Source organism: Leishmania major, chromosome 22 (genome assembly GCF_000002725.2).
Source record: "Leishmania major strain Friedlin complete genome, chromosome 22".
In the NCBI taxonomy this organism is placed as follows: Eukaryota; Euglenozoa; class Kinetoplastea; order Trypanosomatida; family Trypanosomatidae; genus Leishmania; species Leishmania major.
Genome location: NC_007263.2, coordinates 601490 through 621880, shown reverse-complemented (window position 1 = coordinate 621880; position 20391 = coordinate 601490). Strand labels below are relative to the sequence as shown.

At 54.2% G+C, this 20391-nt stretch overlaps 7 protein-coding genes across 7 annotated transcripts; 3 read left to right on the top strand and 4 right to left on the bottom strand.

Annotated features, from left to right (window-relative positions):
* Positions 1 to 171: 171 nt before the first annotated feature.
* LMJF_22_1520 (putative 40S ribosomal protein L14) lies at positions 172 to 699 on the bottom strand (the record flags this gene model as incomplete). Its single annotated transcript, XM_001683251.1, has 1 exon — positions 172 to 699. One exon carries the CDS (start codon positions 697 to 699, stop codon positions 172 to 174), a length of 528 nt encoding a protein of 175 aa, XP_001683303.1.
* A 1545-nt stretch (positions 700 to 2244) lies between these two features.
* On the bottom strand, positions 2245 to 3738 carry LMJF_22_1510 (hypothetical protein; the record flags this gene model as incomplete). The annotated part of the gene is made up of 1 exon (XM_001683250.1): positions 2245 to 3738. The coding sequence occupies one exon, from the start codon at positions 3736 to 3738 to the stop codon at positions 2245 to 2247; it is 1494 nt and encodes a 497-aa protein (XP_001683302.1).
* A 903-nt stretch (positions 3739 to 4641) lies between these two features.
* Positions 4642 to 7905, bottom strand: LMJF_22_1500 (putative ATP-dependent DEAD/H RNA helicase; the record flags this gene model as incomplete). Its single annotated transcript, XM_001683249.2, has 1 exon — positions 4642 to 7905. The coding sequence occupies one exon, from the start codon at positions 7903 to 7905 to the stop codon at positions 4642 to 4644; it is 3264 nt and encodes a 1087-aa protein (XP_001683301.2).
* A 730-nt stretch (positions 7906 to 8635) lies between these two features.
* LMJF_22_1490 (putative Serine-threonin protein phosphatase) lies at positions 8636 to 9721 on the bottom strand (the record flags this gene model as incomplete). The annotated part of the gene is made up of 1 exon (XM_001683248.1): positions 8636 to 9721. One exon carries the CDS (start codon positions 9719 to 9721, stop codon positions 8636 to 8638), a length of 1086 nt encoding a protein of 361 aa, XP_001683300.1.
* Positions 9722 to 15896: 6175 nt separating this feature from the next.
* On the top strand, positions 15897 to 16646 carry LMJF_22_1480 (conserved hypothetical protein; the record flags this gene model as incomplete). The annotated part of the gene is made up of 1 exon (XM_001683247.1): positions 15897 to 16646. The coding sequence occupies one exon, from the start codon at positions 15897 to 15899 to the stop codon at positions 16644 to 16646; it is 750 nt and encodes a 249-aa protein (XP_001683299.1).
* A 354-nt stretch (positions 16647 to 17000) lies between these two features.
* On the top strand, positions 17001 to 18338 carry LMJF_22_1470 (conserved hypothetical protein; the record flags this gene model as incomplete). Its single annotated transcript, XM_001683246.1, has 1 exon — positions 17001 to 18338. One exon carries the CDS (start codon positions 17001 to 17003, stop codon positions 18336 to 18338), a length of 1338 nt encoding a protein of 445 aa, XP_001683298.1.
* A 437-nt stretch (positions 18339 to 18775) lies between these two features.
* LMJF_22_1460 (i/6 autoantigen-like protein) lies at positions 18776 to 19396 on the top strand (the record flags this gene model as incomplete). The annotated part of the gene is made up of 1 exon (XM_001683245.1): positions 18776 to 19396. One exon carries the CDS (start codon positions 18776 to 18778, stop codon positions 19394 to 19396), a length of 621 nt encoding a protein of 206 aa, XP_001683297.1.
* Between the last annotated feature and the right edge of the window lie 995 nt (positions 19397 to 20391).

The window sequence follows — 20391 nt, the reverse complement described above, 5'->3', positions numbered from 1 at the left end:
GGGATGCGCATAGGCCCCACTCATATCAGCCCTTGCGACACCACCACCCACTACAATGCGTTCGCCTTTGCGCTTCTTTCAGACCTGAGAGAAATAAACCAATGAAAGACCGGTGGTAGGACAACCGGATCCCACGAAAAATCACGAAACAAGCGAAGTCAGGGTATGGCCTTACTTTTTCGCCTTGCGCGCAGCGATCGCCTTCTGCATGCGCCTCTTAGCGCCCTCGGTCGAGTCCATCTTTGCGGCCTTCTTCAGCATCTTCTTCAGCGCAACCTTGTGCCACGACACGGGCGTCTTCGCGTCCTTCTCGTCGAACACCTTGCGCGCCCAGTGCGCGCGAGAACGGCGCGCAACGCGCAGCTGGTAGCGCTCGAAGTCCGTCGACACAGCGCACGCCTTCTTCGCCTCCACGCGCGCAGCAGTGCGCGTCTTCGCGTACTTCTCCAGCGCCTTCGACGAGGCCAGCGCATCCTTCAGCGCCTTCGCGCTGCAGTTGCGGCTGACGCTCACGCAGTACTTCAGCGGCTCCACGTTCTTCAGGTTCTGCACGTGGCGCCACATCTTCGCGTCCTCCGGGTTCTCTACCAGCACGCGGTTCGCGTCAACAATGTCGACAATCACACCAACGCGGTCCTGGCGGGGGCCGCGCAGGATGCGCACCAGGCGGCCCGCGCAGATGTAGTGGGACTTGACCATTATGCACAATGCGATACCCTACGCACAACAAGACAGCAACGGCGAGAGCGGGGCAGCGTATGCATCAGTGTGTGTGTTTGTGTGAGTGGGGAGGGGAAGCGCAGAGGGGGAGAAGGAAATAGAGCGAGGCGGGAGAGGGGTGACAGGGCGAGGCGGCAGAGCACTGGGCGAGTCGACGCAAAGGAGGCGGCAGCGAAGCATCAGCTGAAGCGCCTGCTGACGTCAAGACGGAGCCTCGAAAGGGAGCTATGAAAAGAAGAGTAGCGTGGCGGTACTCGGAGGAAGACTGCACGCATCCTTCGCAGTGTACTTCCTCATGCTAGAAAAGTGCATCGATTATCGTCTCTCCAACGCCTTTCCTTTTTCGGTGCTTGACGCGTTGAATGCGCGCATTTGTTTTGCATTCGGGAGAAGAATCGGTGCGTACCTCTGCACACGCCATCACAGATGCTGGAATAAAAAACACCAGGGATCACACACAAGAAGTGCAGATACAAGAAAACGCAGTTTCCAGCACTTTCGCAGACGAAGCGCTAACCCAGAAACGTTTTGTTGCTGCTTCCGTCAAGCACCCTTTTTCGAGTGATATTGAAGCCAAACTCCGCGCTGCCCTGCTTCTTGCGGGCCCCAGCGGGTGGAGAAAAGCAACCTGCGACACGCGCCGCGACAACGCCGGCGCGGCCACCTGGGCACGGCTCGTGTCCCACATTCAGCCCGCCACCAGTAATCAGCGCGAAGGCCGGGTTGGGTACGCACGGGTCGCGCTGACACTTTGACACGCACATCAATGACACATACGCGTGAGCTGTCACACGCCGCCCCGACGCCACGCCATCCAGGATCGGACCACCGGCGTCAGTAGCCATGAATCGCTCTCACACCCCACGTCGCAGGTGCCTGGCCCTTTCGCCACCAAAAAGTGGTTCGGCACCGGTAGGGGTGTGGGGCTGCTGGGCTCCCCCACGGGGCTGGTGCTGGGCCCTGTTATGCCACACACTGAGGTGTTTCTCACCGTCATTAGGGCTAAACCAGCGAGTAGCAACACAAAAAACGAAGAGAAAAAGGTGGGGGACAGGCTCTTTCACTTGTACAGGAAGACTCGAACAAAGCAAAGCGGCTGACCTCTACAGCGGAAAAGGGCAACGGTACAGAGACCTCGACGAGCAGCCATTGAAACGCAAGAGAAACACCAGTGACATATCTGAAATAGGAACGAGGAGGGAGATGCAAGGGGTGAGCGCGCCATGCGTGTTTTGTGTCAGGTCTCCCCCCTCGCCCCTGTTCACACAAGAGACAACGTGAGGCGGAGAAGGTAAACCTCGGTACACAGAGTAGGAACAGATAACTGGTTTGCGCAAATCTTGGTGGGTGGAAAACAAAAAAAAAAAGAAACCGTCCCTCTGTCGCACTTTGTCACTCGTGGAATATGTCCGAGACCGTAGGAACGACAAGAACAATGCCCAGCGGCTCTCCCTCTCGGTGCAGTGGATGAGTACGTGAAGGGTTCATAGCACCGGCTGACGGCATCCGTGTCGCAGTGGCCGGCTACGCGACCTCACGAGTGACGAGTGAAATAGGTAAAATGTCCATGAAGATGGCCTCATCACCCGCATTGCAAGAGTTGTTAGTGACTTTGGCGTGGTTTAAAAAAAACATGTAAGGATCCACGCTCTTTGTTGACGGAGGCTCACCAACCACTTCGATATCAAAAGGAGCCCGGCTTTCAGCGCCGTCGCGGATCAAAACATGAAGCCCAGCCGATGTAAGCTGCGAGTCCTTGCCGTTAGCGGTGCCCACGTAGGGACTAAGCACATCCCAAGTGCACGTAAAGTAGGCGCGCTCGCCGCGCTCTTTGAGGACAGCCTTCTTCTCTGGCAGCACATGCATCCGTTTCAAGTCCTCTGGTAAGGCGAACTCCAAGTACACGGTGTTGTCCGATAAGCTCTCCGCGCACAGCACATTCGTCACAATGTAGACGCCGTTCCCAGAGAGAAACTTGGAGGGAAAGTAGAAGGTGTGGGTCGAAAAAGCACAAGTGCTACCGGCACGGAGAGGCGTGGGCATCGGTGCGTACGAGGCGCTGGCAGCTAAAGAAACTACGGTAGCAATATCTGTTGTCCCGACGACAACGCTGAATTCCAGCACCGCGTGAATCGTACTGGCACTCTCCGCATTTGTGTTGGCTGGGGTGATGAGCACAGCGTAGTGCTGGACATGGGGTGATTCCGACGTGTCAGCCTCCAGGATTGACTGCACATTCGCCCCTCCCACGGCCACCTTTGTGCCGAACACCGTGATGACCTGAAAGTGGAGAACACCCCTTGGCGCCTGAGCAATGCTGATCGGCGTGCAGCCGCTAAATCTGGGCTTGCGTGCCACCGGTGCCACGGATACCGGGACCCAGGCAGCTCCACTTCCCTCTCCAGTGGGCGCCTCGCTGAACGGGGAGCCTGGAGCCGCCGCCAAAGAGCTCGGCAATACTGACGGATCTTCTGGTGTCTTCGTCGCGGTTTTAGCAGCAGCTGTGGGTTTGTCAGATGTTACAGTTTGATCACTCTCCGCGGCACCTCCGGCGGGATATTCAGGCTGCGGTGAAATTGTGGCGGTGCACGGCTCAGCGTATTTGGCGCCTGCGGCCACGCCACCTGGCGGAGTGGCCAGATTGTCGAGGCCATTCATCATGCTCCCCGACGTCACCGGGGACGCTGTAGGCTCTGGCGGATCGCTTCCGTCGATCGCGGCCTCACCTCGCGATTCACCAGCGGGTGGCTCGCCAGGACTCTCCTCGGGCGCTTTCTCAGGCGCCATCGGCTCCTCCGCTGGGTATTCGTTGATCCAGGAAACACACACTGTAGACTGCCCTGCCTCTGATGTCGGGGCAAAGACATCCGGGATCGTGGATCCAAGCACCTTCTCATTGGAATCGTGCACGCGGACGGCGACAAGGTCACCGTAGTACCATTGCTTCTTCAGGTCGTAGCTCCACACCGTCCCTGGCTCGGCTCTGTCAACGAGCGCTAGCTTCCTGATGCACAGCATACTGGCGAGTTGCTGGAGGCACCCCAGATGACCAATACTACTAATACTGACCGTGAGTCCAGGCGAATGGGAATGTGCTTATGAGTACTACACCGCGCACCGCTGAGAGTGCTGCAGCATCAGTGGCAAGTGCACACAGAGAAGAGGAAGAACAAAAAAAAGAAGCCACTTTCGTGGCAGTAGTTTTTTCTTTTTTTCTGCTCTACGCACACAACAGCGCCCCTTGGCTTCTGTCGACACTGTTCCACCATACGCGCTGTGCCGAGTCGATTGTCGAACGGCAGCGCGTCGGAGGAATCTGCACTTCTCGTCGGCACCTGCACAGCTATTTTCCATGGCGCGTTCGCCTGAGATAGACGAAGCTGCTACCTTTTTCATACATCAGGGGGAAACGAGGACAGCAGACACAGCGCGTCAAACGTGGGTACAGCTAGTCTCCTCTGTTGATCTTCAAGAACGTGGGCCGCCCTTATCTTTTTTTCCTCGAAGCGGTTCTACGGGATAGTGTGCACAGAGATCTGCACCTCATGCAGATGAGTGAATGCGTACGCATGCAGCGAGAACTTATTCTAACATAAATACTTCTTGCGGAGGGAGTTCGCCTGAAGACAACAAAGCGAAAAGAGAAGCAAGCAAACCTTACAATTAGGGACTGCGTCTCGACGTCCACAACATAGAGGCAGCAATAAGATATGAATCACCTCCACAAATAAGCGCAGCGAGGGAGAGGGGGGAAGAAAGGAAAGGAACGACAAAACATGCCGAAACGCAACAAGCAGCTGAAGCAAGCGGCGTCTTTACCTGGGCTGATTGGCATTGGCATCAAAGTACCCAACCACCCCCACGCTAGGCCACCTTCAAAGCTGACGAGCGAAAAGAGATGGCCCGCGATCGGAGAGGCGCTCACGCGTTTTGCAGAGCTTGCATCTCCGCGAGATTCAGGCTAGCAACGATGATCTCTTCGTCCTCATCCTCCTCGTCTTCCTCATCGTCGCCGGCGGCATTTACCTCCCCTCCTTCCATTTCCTCCTCCGGCAAGGCTGACAGGCCCTCCGCCCTCTTGGCTGCATGCAAGAGCTCTGCGACGCCGTCGTAGCGGAACACCGCCAAATCACCGTAGGCGGCCGTCACGGATGCTTTTTGCTCTGCGGTCAAGCGCCCCATGTATGTGTCGTCGTCTTCGTCTCCGATGATCGGCGCCTCATCGTCAGAGACGTCCGAGTCTATGTCACCCTGCCCCTGGCGACGGGCAAACCCGGGTAGATGTGCGCTGGCCAGCTGGATTTGTTGAATAGCAGGATCCATGTGAGTTGCACTAGCCACGCCGGTGGCAGGCGCATCAAAGCCAGTGATGGGATATCCCACGATCTGTGCCAAAGCATGCACCAAGGAATCAGGAAATTTCTTTGCGCGGACGCTTTTGATACACGTGGCGAGGAAGAAATCTAAGCAGTCCCGCGCGGTTTGAAGGACGCCGGCCAGCTTCTTGGGGGCCACGTACAGCTTCTTGTCACCATCGAAAAACATCGCCGCGTAGTTCTCCTTGTTTGGCAAGCTGTTCACGTCTAGGTACGCCGGCGGCGCCAGCTTGCTCTCAGTGTCCTGCAAGAAGAGCGCTGGCACCTCAAGCAGCGGCCGCACCGTGAGCTGGCGGAGGCACAGCACAACGTCGATCGGGGACACCGCTGTTGCGTCGAAAACGCTCAGCATCGCCTCGAGGTTCATGCGGTCGTAGTATACGATAAAGGAGTTCGCACCAAAGTCCCTACGCCTGTAGAACCCCAGCACCGAATTCATGGAGAACACGGCAGCCTTGTTGTCCCAGCAGAACACCTGAGGGTTCTGGCTGCCCCGGTTGGCGCGGTACTCAATGGTAGCGAGACGCGGGTACAGTGACCAGAGGAGAACGAGCCTGACAAGCCCTCTGTTGCTTGCGTACCGCGAAAAGTGAGCCTCCGGGGACACGATCCCTTTCGCAAAGGACGATTGGAGCACCAGTCTGATGAACTGCAGCTTCGTCCGCTCCAGCGAACGCAACGTGTTGTTATCAGCAAAGTGGGAAGTCGCGTAATGCAAACTCCGGCCGCTTCGAATCCACCCTGAGAACAGAGTTACGACGCAAAAGTGGTCCGACAGAGCGTTGTCGTCGATGCGAAGCAGGTTCTCTTTAGCACTGTTCTTTTCAAAGGCCTGTGGGCGAATGAACGGCGTCTTGACCGAAAGACCAGCCGCAATCGTTGCGACAGTGTCTAGAACACCGAAGCAGGCGGCTGTGAAGAGCATCTTGCCCAATAGTGGGTGCGTTGGGAGCGCTGCCAGAGCCCTGCCCAGGTTGGTCATCTTCTCTTCGGTGGTAAACGCACCCATGTCCGTCAAAAATTGTACGGCGTGCTCTATTGCCTCCGTGGGCGGCGCACTCATCGCCCGCGATAATACCTGCGCACATTTCTGGTTCGACTCGATGGCCTTCAATTGCAAGCATACCTCCTCGAGTGGAGACCGAACGATTTCGGGAGGGAGGAAGCCGGGCAGGTCATCGTACACCGCCTTAGGAAGCAGATGATAGCACACGCCAGGCTGGCAGCGCCCGGCGCGGCCCCGTCGCTGCACCCCGTTTGCCTTGCCGATCAGCGTCGCTTTGAGAGCGCTGGTGTTGCCCATAGGATCGTATGACGTCCCCTTCACGAGACCGCTGTCAATGACGTAGACAATATCGTCGATTGTGATACTTGTCTCAGCGATGCTAGTGGCGAGCACAATTTTGCGGTAGTGTTTCGGCGGCCGCTCAAAAACGCGCTGCTGTTCTGACGTCGTGAGGCTAGAGTGTAGCATCAAGATAGAGAGCTCCCTTGCAAACTGTGAGCGCTTGAGTCGATTCGCAATGCAGGAAATCGCCGCCCACCCTGGCAGAAATACCAAAATGCTCTCCGCGTGAGAACGAGACTCATCGTGAATCTTCTTGATTAAATCACACACAAGATCGTAAGGAACAAGTCCCTCCACATCCCGGTCAAACGTGTCGAACACCACCGACTTCAGCTGCTCGTACAACGCAGCATTACCCTCCGCCTCTGGCGTTTCGGCGCTCCGCTGCGCCTCTTGCTTCTGGTTCAAAAGGAGTCTCATCGCCGATGCGGCGGACACCGAGGCGCCAACTTTGCGCAAGACATCCTCCAAGAAAAACTCCCTCACGGGAAACAGTGTACCAGGGATCGTGATGAGCGGGATATCGCGGCCGCTGTTGTAGCCGGAAAAGTACGACACAAGCGCGTCAACCTGCACTGTTGCTGACATCACTACAAGCTTGAGCTGCAGTGGGTATCTCCCCGGATACTCCTGCTGTGCACGCAGTCTATCGCGCAACAAGAGCAGACAAAAGTCCGTTTCTACATCGCGCTCGTGCACCTCATCGACGACGACGCATGCGACACCCTTCAGGTCCGGCTCAGTGTGGAGGCGGCGTAGCAATATACCTGTAGTCTGGTAAATAATATGCGAGCTTGCGCTCGTCATGTTCTCGAAACGGATAACGTACCCGCAGCTATCTCCACAGGCCTCACCCCGTTCCGTCGCAACGCGCTGCGCAACAGAGAGTGCGCTGATTCGACGAGGCTGCGTACAGATGACGTCGTGGTGCTTGTCAAAAATCCCAGCGTCGTAGAGCATCTGCGGAATTTGTGTAGTTTTGCCGCAGCCAGTGTCGCCACAAATAACAACCACAGAGTTCTCCTGAACCGATTGAATAATATGTGGGCCATGCCGGTACGCTGGTAGCGACATACGAAACCGATTCAATTGAGCGCGGTCCACTGGCCAGCTAAGTTTAGGCACTGCAGAGAGTCCTCCCTGAACCACTCGGAAACACTTTCTCTCCAAGGCTGGCTCATTCACCACAGCCTTGATTTCAGCAGCCATGCTGCTTTTGTGCGGCTTGAGCTTGTCTTCAAGCGAGAGAATATCGCTTTCAGAGAGATGGTCGTGCTCGAGTTTTTGCGCCCCTTGATACCCATCGATGGTCTTGACCCGAACCCCGCCTTCAGCCGCGTCTTGCTGGCGCTTCAGTGCATCAACTATTCCGCCAATTTTCGTCAGCTTTAAGGCGCGGCTAGCACCCTCGCCGCTGGATTTGTGATCGAGGTTAAATGACATTGCAATTCGGTGCACCATATTCCGTTGAGCAGGTGTCAGAGTAGATGGGAATGAAAGCTCGTTGGAGTCCTTGTCATCAACGAAGGCTTTCACAAGCTCGTGGAAGTCTTTTCTCCGCCATGTCGAGAGATCGTTTTTGTCGACTGTGAGGCCGTTCGACTTGTCCACTTCTCTCTGCGGCAGCGGTTCGACATCTACTCGATATCCCGGGAAATTGCCGCTTCCTCGCACACCCCGCCCACTATTAAACGAACCAACTCGTCCTCTGCCTCCCCGGTAGCTGCCACTGCCACCTGTCTTTTCAGATAACTGGTCATTGTTGCCTTGAGCAGCTAGATAACCTTGTTGACTGTAACCCGCGCGCCTGCGATACTGATCGCCTTTGTATTGTCCGCCGGGATGCATTCGTAGTTGATGGGTGTATTATGAGAAAGAGACTGCTTCTTGAAAAAGAAAAAAACATTGTGCAAATGTGGACGAGGGGCAAAGACAAGATGAAAGATCACAGCTGTTTCAGGGCAATAAGTGTCTCCATTTCTGCCCTCTCAAGACCTTTTTCAGCTGATGTTTCCAAAATCCAAAGAGATGAAATACGATTTTTTCAAGAGACTATTTGCACCTGGCATAACACTGGTAAAGACTCGGATACAGCAAAGAGAACTAATCCGACAAACCAGAGCACCAAAGAACTCCATAAAAGAAAATATTCGTGGGTTTTGAAAAAGTTAATTTTGGGGGCCAGGTGTGATTACAAGTCATCGAAAATATCGTTCTCATCAGAGTCACCACCTACTGTTGTATCGAGACCACTCCTTTCATCAAGGCATGTGTGGCAAAACCCCGAAACACCCTCACGTAGCTCTCTGACCACGAAGCTAGCGGATCCAGTTCCAGTAATTTTGTCCATGTACTTTGAAAACACAAGCTCTAGTGCTGCAACCTTGTCGTACATCCATCGACTCATGCCTACATCGATGGCAAGGACCTGCCCGTCACAATGCTGCCCAATGTGTCCCGATTCCTGTGGTGTATGACCAACGACAATGCGCGTTGCGTTAAGCTGCTTTAGTGCCGCCCTCACATCGGAGCACTCGTCACTCATGCTTTCTATAATCATTTTCCTCGTCCATAGAGGGCCGCTGCTCCCTAGGAATGAATGTCGGAAGATGCCTTGACGCAAGGCCTCGCGGACGTCTGCGTTGAGCGCCTCAACGTCCTTAATGTTCATACTCGTTTCGATACCGGCGTGAATGAACAAGACCCCTTCATCCATGTGCGCAGCCTTAAAATTATCCACAATGTACTTGCCAAAGGCGCCTGTTGCTTTCATCCCCTCCGCTCGAAGTGCTTTGCTCAGAAAGCCACCATAGTTGTGTTTGTTGACGTAATGATAATGTCCTTGAATATTCAAAAGCTCGTGATTCCCGATGAGTAGCACAACCTCGTCTTGCGAGCCGGACTGCGCCGTCTGCTCCTGAAGAGAGATGGCAATATTCAGAGCCTCCAAGTCCTGCTCGCCACGATCGATTAAATCACCAACTTGGACAAGGGTCGTTCTCACAGATGTCCCGTTTGTTCGACTCGAGGAGTATTTCCAGCGCGGTGGATTATCGAGCACCCCTGATGCCCCTGTTACGCTGTCCTCAATCAGATTTGCTATACGGAGAATTTTCAGAAAATTATCAGCATCGCCGTGAACATCGCCAACTGCAATGATCCGGTGAACCTCCACTAGCTTCCTCTCGCAGCGGGCGAAGCACGAAATCAGAAGCACATAAAATAGCAAGAGCAAAGCGCCATAGCAACGGCCTATCTGAAGATCGCAAACCTTCATTTTCTGTGTGCTACCACCCGCTGTATTGTCGTCGGCTTTTCTGTACCTGTAACAGTAGCGCAAGAGTAGTAAGAGAGAGGCAAAGCGAAAATTGTAGACACGTTTTCGATTGGCATCATAAGAAGAGTGTTAGAAAAGACTTAAGCTGCCCCAAATGTGGTCTTCTGATCTGAGTAAACATCACCAAAACTGCATTAAAAAGAGCCTCGCATCCCCGTCGGTTATGGCCCTCTGTGAAGCAGAGGCATTCCAGCATAGGAAGTAAAACGCAGATGCACTGTTAGTGCTTCCGCGCTACAGTTGAACGCAGTGAGTTTACCAATTGTGCGAACATGAAAAGATGATTGTCGAAGGCCCATCATACTATCCCAAGGTACCGTGTAGTTCGGCCCAGCACAAGTCGCTTTTGAGCTTATGGTAGCCTCAGTAAAAACGGCCAACGTGATGCTTGCCGAGGAATCAAGGTTTTAAGATGTCGAGTCTGTAAGATCAGTTAGGCTCCTTAGCAGGGAAGGAAAAAGGCAGTCCAGTTGCAGTGATCGATTGTTTTCGTGATATGAGCACTCCGCCTCGCGTATTATGAATCCCACCTGTCATCCTAACGACCTCCACTCACGGTATAGCCTTAGCGTTTCTTGACTCCACATCATTTGAACCTAGGACTCTGGAAACCATCACAGGCAGCCTCACTTCCGGGTGATCGCTCCATGTGCGCTACAGCATCAGGTCCACAACAAAGATCATCGGGAAAAGCGCGTAATCCATCAATGAACATACCACAGCCTCTCGCCACTATGCCTCCAGTTCAGATCTTGAGAAACAAAACTCCTTTGAGGTGCACTCTTCCCTTTCAGGTCAGCAGCCACAGTTTCCGTACAGAATGTGAGCTTCGCGATGCATAAAAGGGCTAACAGCCTGCTGCAGTCCGACTTAAGCCAGCTTTTAAGGTCCCGGGAACATCTTTCGTTCCTCTACCTTGCATTAAACGGAATAGCACTCACTCACTCTCCAATCAAATAGCATCAGCAAAAGCCAGCTTGGACGGTGCTGAGCTCCCTAACCCCGAGGCAGGCCTCCCAGCAGTCGCATTTCCCCAGCATGACAGACGCTCCCCTCTTCCCATGACAAGTGCAGGAACTAGACTCGCTTGCTTCAGGGCATGCTTGACATCCTAGCATCAGTGACAAGCATTGGCGAAAGGAACCGCCGTACGGTATAAAGACACACCTGTAGAAGAAGCACTGGTGTTTCAAAAGCATTGCGCAAACAGTTAGAAGTACACACCCATCTCGGGAGGCTTTTCATTCAAGGACCGCCCCCCCCCCTTCCTCGAAACCGATCATCTGGCTGAGGCTTCCCCCGGCCCGGGCGGAACCGGCCCCGCCAGCCCCCCAGCCCCACCCACACAAGGGCAAGAGCCCGGGCGCCACCACGAGCCGCCGGCCCCAACCCCCGCCAACCAAACCGGAAAAAGCAAGCCACCCCGAGCCCCAAATAGATCCGCCAACACCGCAGCCGCCATGGCAAAGAAGCAAAGAGACACGGGCCCTGGCGCCCTTGCAACCCTGACGGCAAAAACACAACTCCAAAGCACACCTCAGCGATAAGGAAAATTTGAAGCCGAGACCAACAGACAAAATCACCAGGAAAACTGGCGGGTGTGGTGAAACCACCCATCGAACGTTCCCGACGATAAAGCCGATGCGATCAGAAGCAGGTCTTGACAATTTACCCTGCCCACCGCCTGGGCACAGCTCTGCCTTTGGTCCCCCGCAGGCAAACATCAAAAGTCTGGTCCTGAAAGAAAAGATGTCGCCCGCCAACCCCATACTTTCAGCACCCCTCGATTATGGGCGTGCAGGGGTTGCGCACACACACCGAGCACGTCGCGCAGTAGCCATAAGGTGATGCAGCAGCCACCTTGGCACGAAAAAGCAGCCCGATGCATCGTTGAGGATCCACCCGAAGAATTCAGTGCAACGGTCAGAGGCCTCGCCCTTTGCCAAGCGGCAAAACCCACCGCCACACTTTCCAAACCGTTACCCACGCGTAAGGCCGAACACGGCACCCCGAAAAGTTCGCTGCGACTCCGCCCCGGCCGCCGACGAAGTTCAGAGCGGGAGGAAAAGGACCCTCCCGGCGCACAGCGGCAAAGCGCAGCCAAACCTTTACAGCCTGAGCGTTCCCACCTGCAGCGCCACACTGTGTGGCCAAAGAGGCCAATCGCACCCCACCGCCCCGCGACGCCCATTAGGGTTTGGCAACAGCCACCCGAACGGATGGCCCAGCGACGATCGCGCGCCCATCTTTAAGACAAGCCAAAACCGCAGCAGCCCCCCCCCCCGCCTTAGCTGCCACGCCTTTGGCTCCCTGGAAGGCCTCCCAAAAATGTGGCGCCCCCCTTTTCCGTCTCTGCAATGGCACTTTCCTCCGCGGATAATGGCGTCAAAGTGATTGGGCCCAAAAGAAGAGCTTAAGTTTTTGCCATATCTTGGCAATTGTGGGTTTTGCCACCGGCTGCCTTGTTTCTGCTTCTTCTCCGCTGGCGCCGGCGGGTAGCCAAAGCCCCCGCGCTGGCCCGAAAGGGGCCGCCCTAGCCCCCCCCCCGCCTTTTCATCGCGGCGGAACCGGCTGGCGGAGGGAAAGTCACGACACCCGGGCCGCGGCACACCTTCTTTTCGGATGGGGCAGCAAAACCCCGTCCACCCACAGACAGGAAGCCACCCTGGTTTTTTTTAACCCTTCACCAAAATGATGGGACCCGGGTAAACTCTTTGGGTCGGGTCCTTCCCACCACCCCGGAAAAAAGGCACACCCCCAGCCGCGCGAAAAGCCAAGGCGACCTTGCCACCCCCCGTTAAACGGGCGCGCTTGGGAAAAAATCCTTGGCCCTGCCTCCTGGCACGGGCTTTGACCAACACGTAAAAAAGGATATAAAATCACCCTCTGGTTGACTTAAAAGGCGTGGCTTGCTAGTGCTTTTGAAAGCGGGAGCCACAGGATGACCCCCGTTCCCAAAGCGCGAAACCGTTAAATTAAGAAGTTGCGTTTACAGCCCCACCGCTTTAAAAAAATGAGAATACAAAAAGAGGGCGAGCAGTTGCTTTCTTTCGTGCCAAAGAATCCGCGGCTATTGCAGGCGACCCAATTATAGGGAGAAAAATGCGCTCAAAGAAAAATTGTGCCAGCTTTCGGCCCTGTGGTGCTTCCACGCCTTGCCTGCTAGCATTTATCCCCCACCAAATATGCTGACACGAGCGCCACTTGCACATTCATAAAAAGGTATAACGCACGCGAAATCATGTCATTGAAACGCTTGCAGCAGCTTTTCTACGAGTGTGAGAGAGCTGTCGCCCCCCACGTTCTGCACGCCGAGACATTCATCATGTGCAGAAATTTGGTCTGGGTCGGCACCCCCGTCGCCAGCAAACCGCGGGCAGACTGTAGGGAAGAAAAAAACAAGTGCGGGCCCGAGGAACACCCCTTCTCCTATGCAGCCGCCGCCCCCTCTTATGGCCCACCACTTATCCGGTCTGTGGGTTCAAACGAAAATACCACATCCAGGGAGGCGGGGAGCTTGAAAAATCTGTACACTCGCTTTTGCGTGCCGAAAACCCTGTGAGTGCTGCTTCAACTTGTCGAACTAGACTTTCTAGGCTATTTTTGACCCCCCCCAAAAAAAAACTGACGCCTTTCAAAAAAGCGCTTTCGAAAAGGTGAAGCTACTGGCGCTGCCTTTCTTCCCGTAAATATGTGAAGAGGAAGGCCCACCGCCGCTGGGCGCTGGCGTTTTGCGGCGCCCAAAGAGGAAACAGCCCCGGCCAACCAGTTCAAACCGCCTACACCCACTTGTCTCTCAGATATTGTCCGCTTCAAAAACGCGGAAAAGACGCCTTTGCACCCTATGACCAGAAAGCGACACATTTTCAAAGGAAAAAAGGTAGGCCCATGCCCCTACCGGTGCCGAACCACTTTTTGGTGGCGAAAGGGCCAGGCACCTGCGACGTGGGGGGTGAGAGCGATTCATGGCTACTGACGCCGGTGGTCCGATCCTGGATGGCGTGGCGTCGGGGCGGCGTGTGACAGCTCACGCGTATGTGTCATTGATGTGCGTGTCAAAGTGTCAGCGCGACCCGTGCGTACCCAACCCGGCCTTCGCGCTGATTACTGGTGGCGGGCTGAATGTGGGACATGAGCCGTGCCCAGGTGGCCGCGCCGGCGTTGTCGCGGCGCGTGTCGCAGGTTGCTTTTCTCCACCCGCTGGGGCCCGCAAGAAGCAGGGCAGCGCGGAGTTTAGCTTCAATATCACTCGAAAAAGGGTGCTTGACGGGAAAGTGGAAGAAAAAGGAAGTGTCACATGAGCGGACTTGTTTCTACTTGTGTTCTTATGTGCTGGGCTGCGTCTCTCCATGGCGCAAACTTTTAGACGAGAGCCGCTAAGAAGAACGGCACGTTTTGGGGCGTCAACTGAAAAGTTGGTGTGGGCCTTTGCCAATCGGCATTTGCAGGAAGCAGGGTCGTACGTTTAGTGTGGCAGGAGACGCCTGGCCAAGGGAGTCATTTGAGTTTGCATCTCGGGTTTTCGTTGTCAGATCGTGAAGACCGTGAAAAAGAGAAACCTGACAGAAAATAATGTCCATAGTTACCAGTGTTAGCCCTGCCAATGAAAAAAGAAGCCTAGGGGTAAAAAGTTTGCGTAAAGGCAGCACTTTTGAAAAGTTCCCCGCAACAAGTTTAGTCATCTGAAAGGCTAGACGCCACATTCCAAATCCATCCGCTCCTTTCAAAAGCCTTTTAGCACTACCGCGAGGGTGCTCACTCTGATAAACTTGGATATTCAGCCTCGCATTATCTTGGCCGCAGTCTAGTGCGAAAGTGCGCTGCGTTGAGTCACCTAACGGCGACTGAAACTTGGGGGTGGAAAACCCTGGGCCTTGGCGCGGGTTTCACGTGGTGGGGAGAGCTTTTTGCCGCCCAAGCCCCCCCCCCCCCCCATCTGATCCTTTCCAGGCCGCCACGGTTTGAATGAATTAGCCAGATGACGCTACGCCTGCGTTTTCCGCTTGTGCGGCAATGATGCCCTTTATTCATTCGCGCACCGGTGGCATATTTGCTTTGCACAGCTACCGTGGGAAAACTGACTTCTTCTAAAAAACGTTTTTTCGACGCATAATCCGATCCCTGCGCCAACCTGCCTTCTCAGCCCCAGCGGGTGGAGAAAAGCAACCTGCGACACGCGCCGCGACAACGCCGGCGCGGCCACCTGGGCACGGCTCGTGTCCCACATTCAGCCCGCCACCAGTAATCAGCGCGAAGGCCGGGTTGGGTACGCACGGGTCGCGCTGACACTTTGACACGCACATCAATGACACATACGCGTGAGCTGTCACACGCCGCCCCGACGCCACGCCATCCAGGATCGGACCACCGGCGTCAGTAGCCATGAATCGCTCTCACACCCCACGTCGCAGGTGCCTGGCCCTTTCGCCACCAAAAAGTGGTTCGGCACCGGTAGGGGTGTGGGGCTGCTGGGCTCCCCCACGGGGCTGGTGCTGGGCCCTGTTATGCCACCCGAGGGTGCCCCCGTTTTCCGGGGAAGTTTAGCGGGTTTTTGGGGCGAATGGAATAGGGAATGTCTGTGGCGCCTCATGCGTGTGTCGCTGTGGCAGTGGCGAAGGGAGATGTGAAAATTGTCAGCGTGCTGATTTAGCTTCTCTAGAAGTCACGAATTGTTGTTGGTGACTTTTGGCTGTACACCCGGTGTATGACCCATCGGGTAAGCGATGGGGCTGCAGCGGACAAGTGGCGAACGATGTTGATAGGAAAATCAAAGGGGCAATGGAATGAAGAAGATATTGGTTTTCAGAGAAGAAGGAATTTTGAGTCGCTTATTATGATATCTTGTGCTATTCACACTCAAGTTAGAATATATGAGTAGAGGAACTGTGAGTCGATTCTCGCTCACTATTGAGGAAAGGGATGTGGGGCGATCTGGGTGAATCACTAATGATACAGGTTCTTGTGCTGCTGTTTCTTTCATATTCGAGCCAACACAGAAGATGCAGCATTTAATGGCGCCTTTCTCCTCTGTTTTTCTAAATTTGATGCATACCTTTCATGCAGTTACATATACTAGAAGTTGCAGGGATTCTATGCAATGCTGCGACGCTACACGATGATGCCAGGGGCTCGGGCTGTCTTGGGGGCCTCGTATCGGAACGCCATCGCTAGTACAAAAGAGCTGCCGGTACGAAGCGAGCCCAGGCGACATAGAAAGCTTTATCAGTTGACGATGCGTGAGGAATATGAGGAAGGGCTTCGCGATTTCCTTCCGCCTCAGCCGCTTCTTCCAGTTGGGTGGAGGATGGAGCACGCATCTGGATCAAACCGTTTTGATTTATTCAAAAATGTTGAAATTCGTCATTGCGGATCTGAGGAGCTACACGTAATCACTTTGATGGAGACGAAGCAGTACGAAGGAACGTATCGCATGGACAACGGGGAGCGTGAAGAGCAAGAGTACCTCAACTTTGGCTTGTTTATGCGCAAAAAAAAGTATCCGGCCGGGGGACTTGAGTTCAGACTCACTTCGATTGACCTGGAGCTCGTGATGGATGCACTTACAATTCATCCCTCAGAAGAGGCGTTTGAGAACGCAAAGGCGTGCTACGGCCGTAATGACGCTGCTGCGGCAAAAACGGATATGCACGGCTCCTCTGGTGATGCACGCCGCCGGTGCGCTTTCAAATATAGAGGGCCAATGCTTAGTGAGCTTGATGACGACCTTTCCGACGAAATTCTCGACTACCTGGATGAGCGTGGAGTAAACAACGCCTTTGCCGAATTTATCATGGCTCAAGCCTTCTTTTTTGAGCAGGAGGAGTATATCAACTGGCTACGACTCCTGAGGAAGTTCTCTGATTAGCGAAGCGCTTCTTTCGTTCATGTGGCCACAGAGCACTCTCTCTTTTCATCCATGGGACTTTTGGGTCTTTCACATTGCGCTACAAGCTGGAAAGTGCTTTCTATGGATGACCATGCACCGATAGGCACGAGTCATGTACTCATTGCACCGATACGTGTCTTCTCGACCCGCTTCATCGTCTGGATTCGGATCGAAGCTCTTATTTACTTCTTGACCCAGAGACTGCCGCGGCCAACTCGCGCTCTGCTCGACCGAGGAAGTCCTTGCCTTTATTCCAGGGTTTTCTGCATCACCCTCACTCTTTTTCCTATTCATCTCACCTGTTGTACGCGCACAGTCACTCGTTGCAGAAGAATGCTACGCCGGCAATGCGTCGTTCTCAGCTATCAGCGTGGTAGCTGGGCTCCTGGGTCCAAGCACCAGAAGCACATGTCACTGAATCCCACCATGTATCTTTATCGCTTTGCCGGTCCACACGGGCCAGGTCCTTACGTCATGAAGTACTGGTGGACACTGGGGTGCTTTCCCACAGGGATCGAGCGACCGTTTCGCCTTCCTGAATTTTTAGCTTCATATCAGCAACAGCACGTCCCTATCGAAGTTGAAGAGTGGCTGCAGTGCTTCGTCAAGAATCCATACGAGGAACTGAAAGATGCGACGTCCAGCCTTCTCAAATGCCTCGAAGAGGTTCCTATCAGAGAAAACACAAGGGGGTATCGGAGCATTGAAAGTGGAGTCTCGAGCTTTGCTGCACCGTTGGCCCAATTTGAAAGGCAGCTGAATGTTCGCGTACCGTCTCTTGCAGTGCGTGCAGCACTCGGGTCACCCGCATTGCGTGAGCGCTTGAAAGATGACTTGTTCGAGTACAACGAGTCACTGAGCGCGTGTGGCAGTACTCCGCACCGGCGATTGGCGCGCTTGGCATTCGACGAGCCGCTGACACTACCTGGCGGCATCAACAACTCTGACGACAGTGAGAATCTGCGAGGGCAGATTTCTGTGCCGATGAGCGAAGCTATTGGTTCATACGCTTCGCCTAACCCTAGCACTTCCGACGATGAAAAAAAGCTGATTCGATTGCTGACCACGTTTTCGGAAGGCTGTACTTTGAAAGAGGACTACGAAAGCGCCTTCTCTCTCCTTTCTAGCTCTTTGGGCTTTTCTCACGATGACAACACAGACGGCGTTGTGCATTCTAATGCATCAGCCGCTGCCATCCTTGGCGGTCTTTACAAAGAGGCGGAGTTTCATGGACGACAAGCTGCTCTCTTGGAACCACAGGCGATGTCGAGCAGAAAAAGTGGTGGCCGTGGATATGTCTTGTGGGCGACCGCAACTGCTTATCAGGAGGACTTCGATCGAGCTAGCAGAATAGTTGAAAAAGGTCTCGAAGTGTTTCCCGACAATGCTGATCTGAAATCAATACAGGAAAAGCTTGCAGGCGCCGTGCCTGCCGCTTCATCAGCTTCACCTTTGTGCACCAGGATGGTCCGTTCGAAGGGGCAGCAGGCGCGGGCGCTGTTACACGGGAGTGGACGGTCTTTCGACAACGAGTTTGACTGGGTCGTTTTCAAGAATAAGCTGTATCCCAGCAAGATGAATCCTTCGTCGAACGAAATGGGATCCGTTTTCAGGCGCGTGGGTGATTTTGGTGGTCACATTTCGACCTCCCGCTCACTAGAGCCTCTTTAACTCTTCTGCGTCGTTGCAGTGCACAACTAGCTCGAAACGAGTCGCCACAAAGCGAAAAAAAACCTAGAGCGCCATTTTCTTCCAGTCCCTTCCAAGGACTAACCAGCACCTTTTTGTGGCCGCCCTGTTAGTTATGGAGTAAGTGTGACGTGGAAGTCGCTGCCGTGTTGCGATTTCAGTTTTTGCAGCCACTCTCCTACTATTTCTTAGTGTTCAAAGGATATCGATGACAGCATACTGTCGTTTCGTCTCACAGGATGATGCTTATTCATGACTGGCAGTCTACTCTCTTTGCAATCCACCCCTTTTCGCTGTTGTGGCCTATCACCCGACAACAGGAGTTTTTGCTTGAACGTACGCAAAAGGAAAAGGATCTCATCTAGGGTCATCATTTGATTTTGGATTTACTTTCTTGCCTCTTTTCATTGCCACCAACGATGCTGATCTCTACGAGGGATGCTTTCGAGAAGCGCCACATCACCCGCAGCGATGGCGTAGAGGTGTTGCCTCGTGAAATGATCACAGTGGCCGCTCTCGAGGCTGGCTACTGCCTGGCGTCACCCACGGTTGGCGAGGCGGTGGGCAAGACCACGTATCCTGGCCAGATGACTGCCTACGAATTCGCCGAGCTCTGCGAAGATAACAGGTCATCGTTCATGTCGGCTGAGGACATGGCGAAATGTGTTGTTGTGGTGGCCCCGGCGCATGTTATCACACGCAGGTCGCTGGAAGAAATCATGGCCAAGGGCAGCTCCAAGAACGATGCCCTGTCCGACGAGGAGGTGGACGCTCTCTTTAGCATCCTAGACGCTGAAAACAAGGGTGCTATCACTGACAAAGACTTCATGCGTGCTCTTTACGGTAACCTGGGTCTGCGCTGCCTTTCAGCGCGCCGCAAGCTGGACGCATTCGAGGCTAAGCGTCGCCAGCAGGAGGCCCTCGACCGGGCGAGAGCGGAGGAGGAGAGGATGAAGGAGGAGGGAAAGGCCGCTGCACAAAAGGGCGGCCCCACAGCCCTGTCGAAGGAAAAGAAGAAGAAGGCTGCTGCATGCTGCTAAAACCGTCTCTTTATCGCTCTGTACTCGCTTGCGGTGGGCACTGGCATGACGAGCTCGAAGCGCCACCACCGTGATCGCGAGTGCATTCGAAAAGCAAGTGGTGTTGCGCTGCCTTTCTTGTATGTTGTTTGTGGAGTCTTCTGCGACCAGCGCGCTTACAAAGCAGGTGCAAAGCCTTACAACGTGGAGGAAAGTTGATGAGACAGCTGAGGGCTATCGATGTTCGAGGGTGCGTTTTAGGTTGGGACAATAGCTTCCGAGAGCAACTACCACCAGTGCACAGGCTAAAGAGGGTTATCGCTCGCGTTTCAGGTGTCGTGGTGTAACATGGTGGTGTTTTTTTTCCATCTCTTTATGGCTGAGTAGTGGATTAGGATTTGGACTGCAGTGTTTGCGCGTTAGTTCAAAGACATAAATGGGAGGCAGACAAGCACACACACACACACATACACACACACACGCAAGAAAGTGTATCCGCAGCGGACATGTATGGGTTGATTCATTTATGTACTCTCCTTTTTTTCTTTCTCGCCTTCTCACTGTATCTTGGCTCTTTTGTTTGTTCATCTCGCAAGGAGAGAGTGGTGTGTTACAGTCTTTTCTTTGAAAGAAGGGCAAAAAAACAACAGAGGCAGCACGACCGAACAAACGAAAAAAAAGGGCGATGCGGCGAGTTTGTATCTTTTTCGCTTTCCTGTACGATTTATTTTTGTCCTTCTTCACGGCCCTTGCTGATGCCGGCCACCTCAGTGTGGTATCAGGGTCCAGTGTCCCATTCACTGGAAGCGCCAAGAGCCCGCATAGCCTGCCCTCGGGTACGGCTGCGGACTCTTGGTACCGGCGGACAGGTCTGGGCTGGCGCGGTGCCGAAGTGGCTTGCGGTGATGATCACGCTTGGACCAGCTCACTACGAGTCGTGTTGGCGATTCGACAGATATACGCATCCACCTACTGCTTTTCTGCTCTAGCTGCGTTGCGGTGATGCGGAGTGCAAG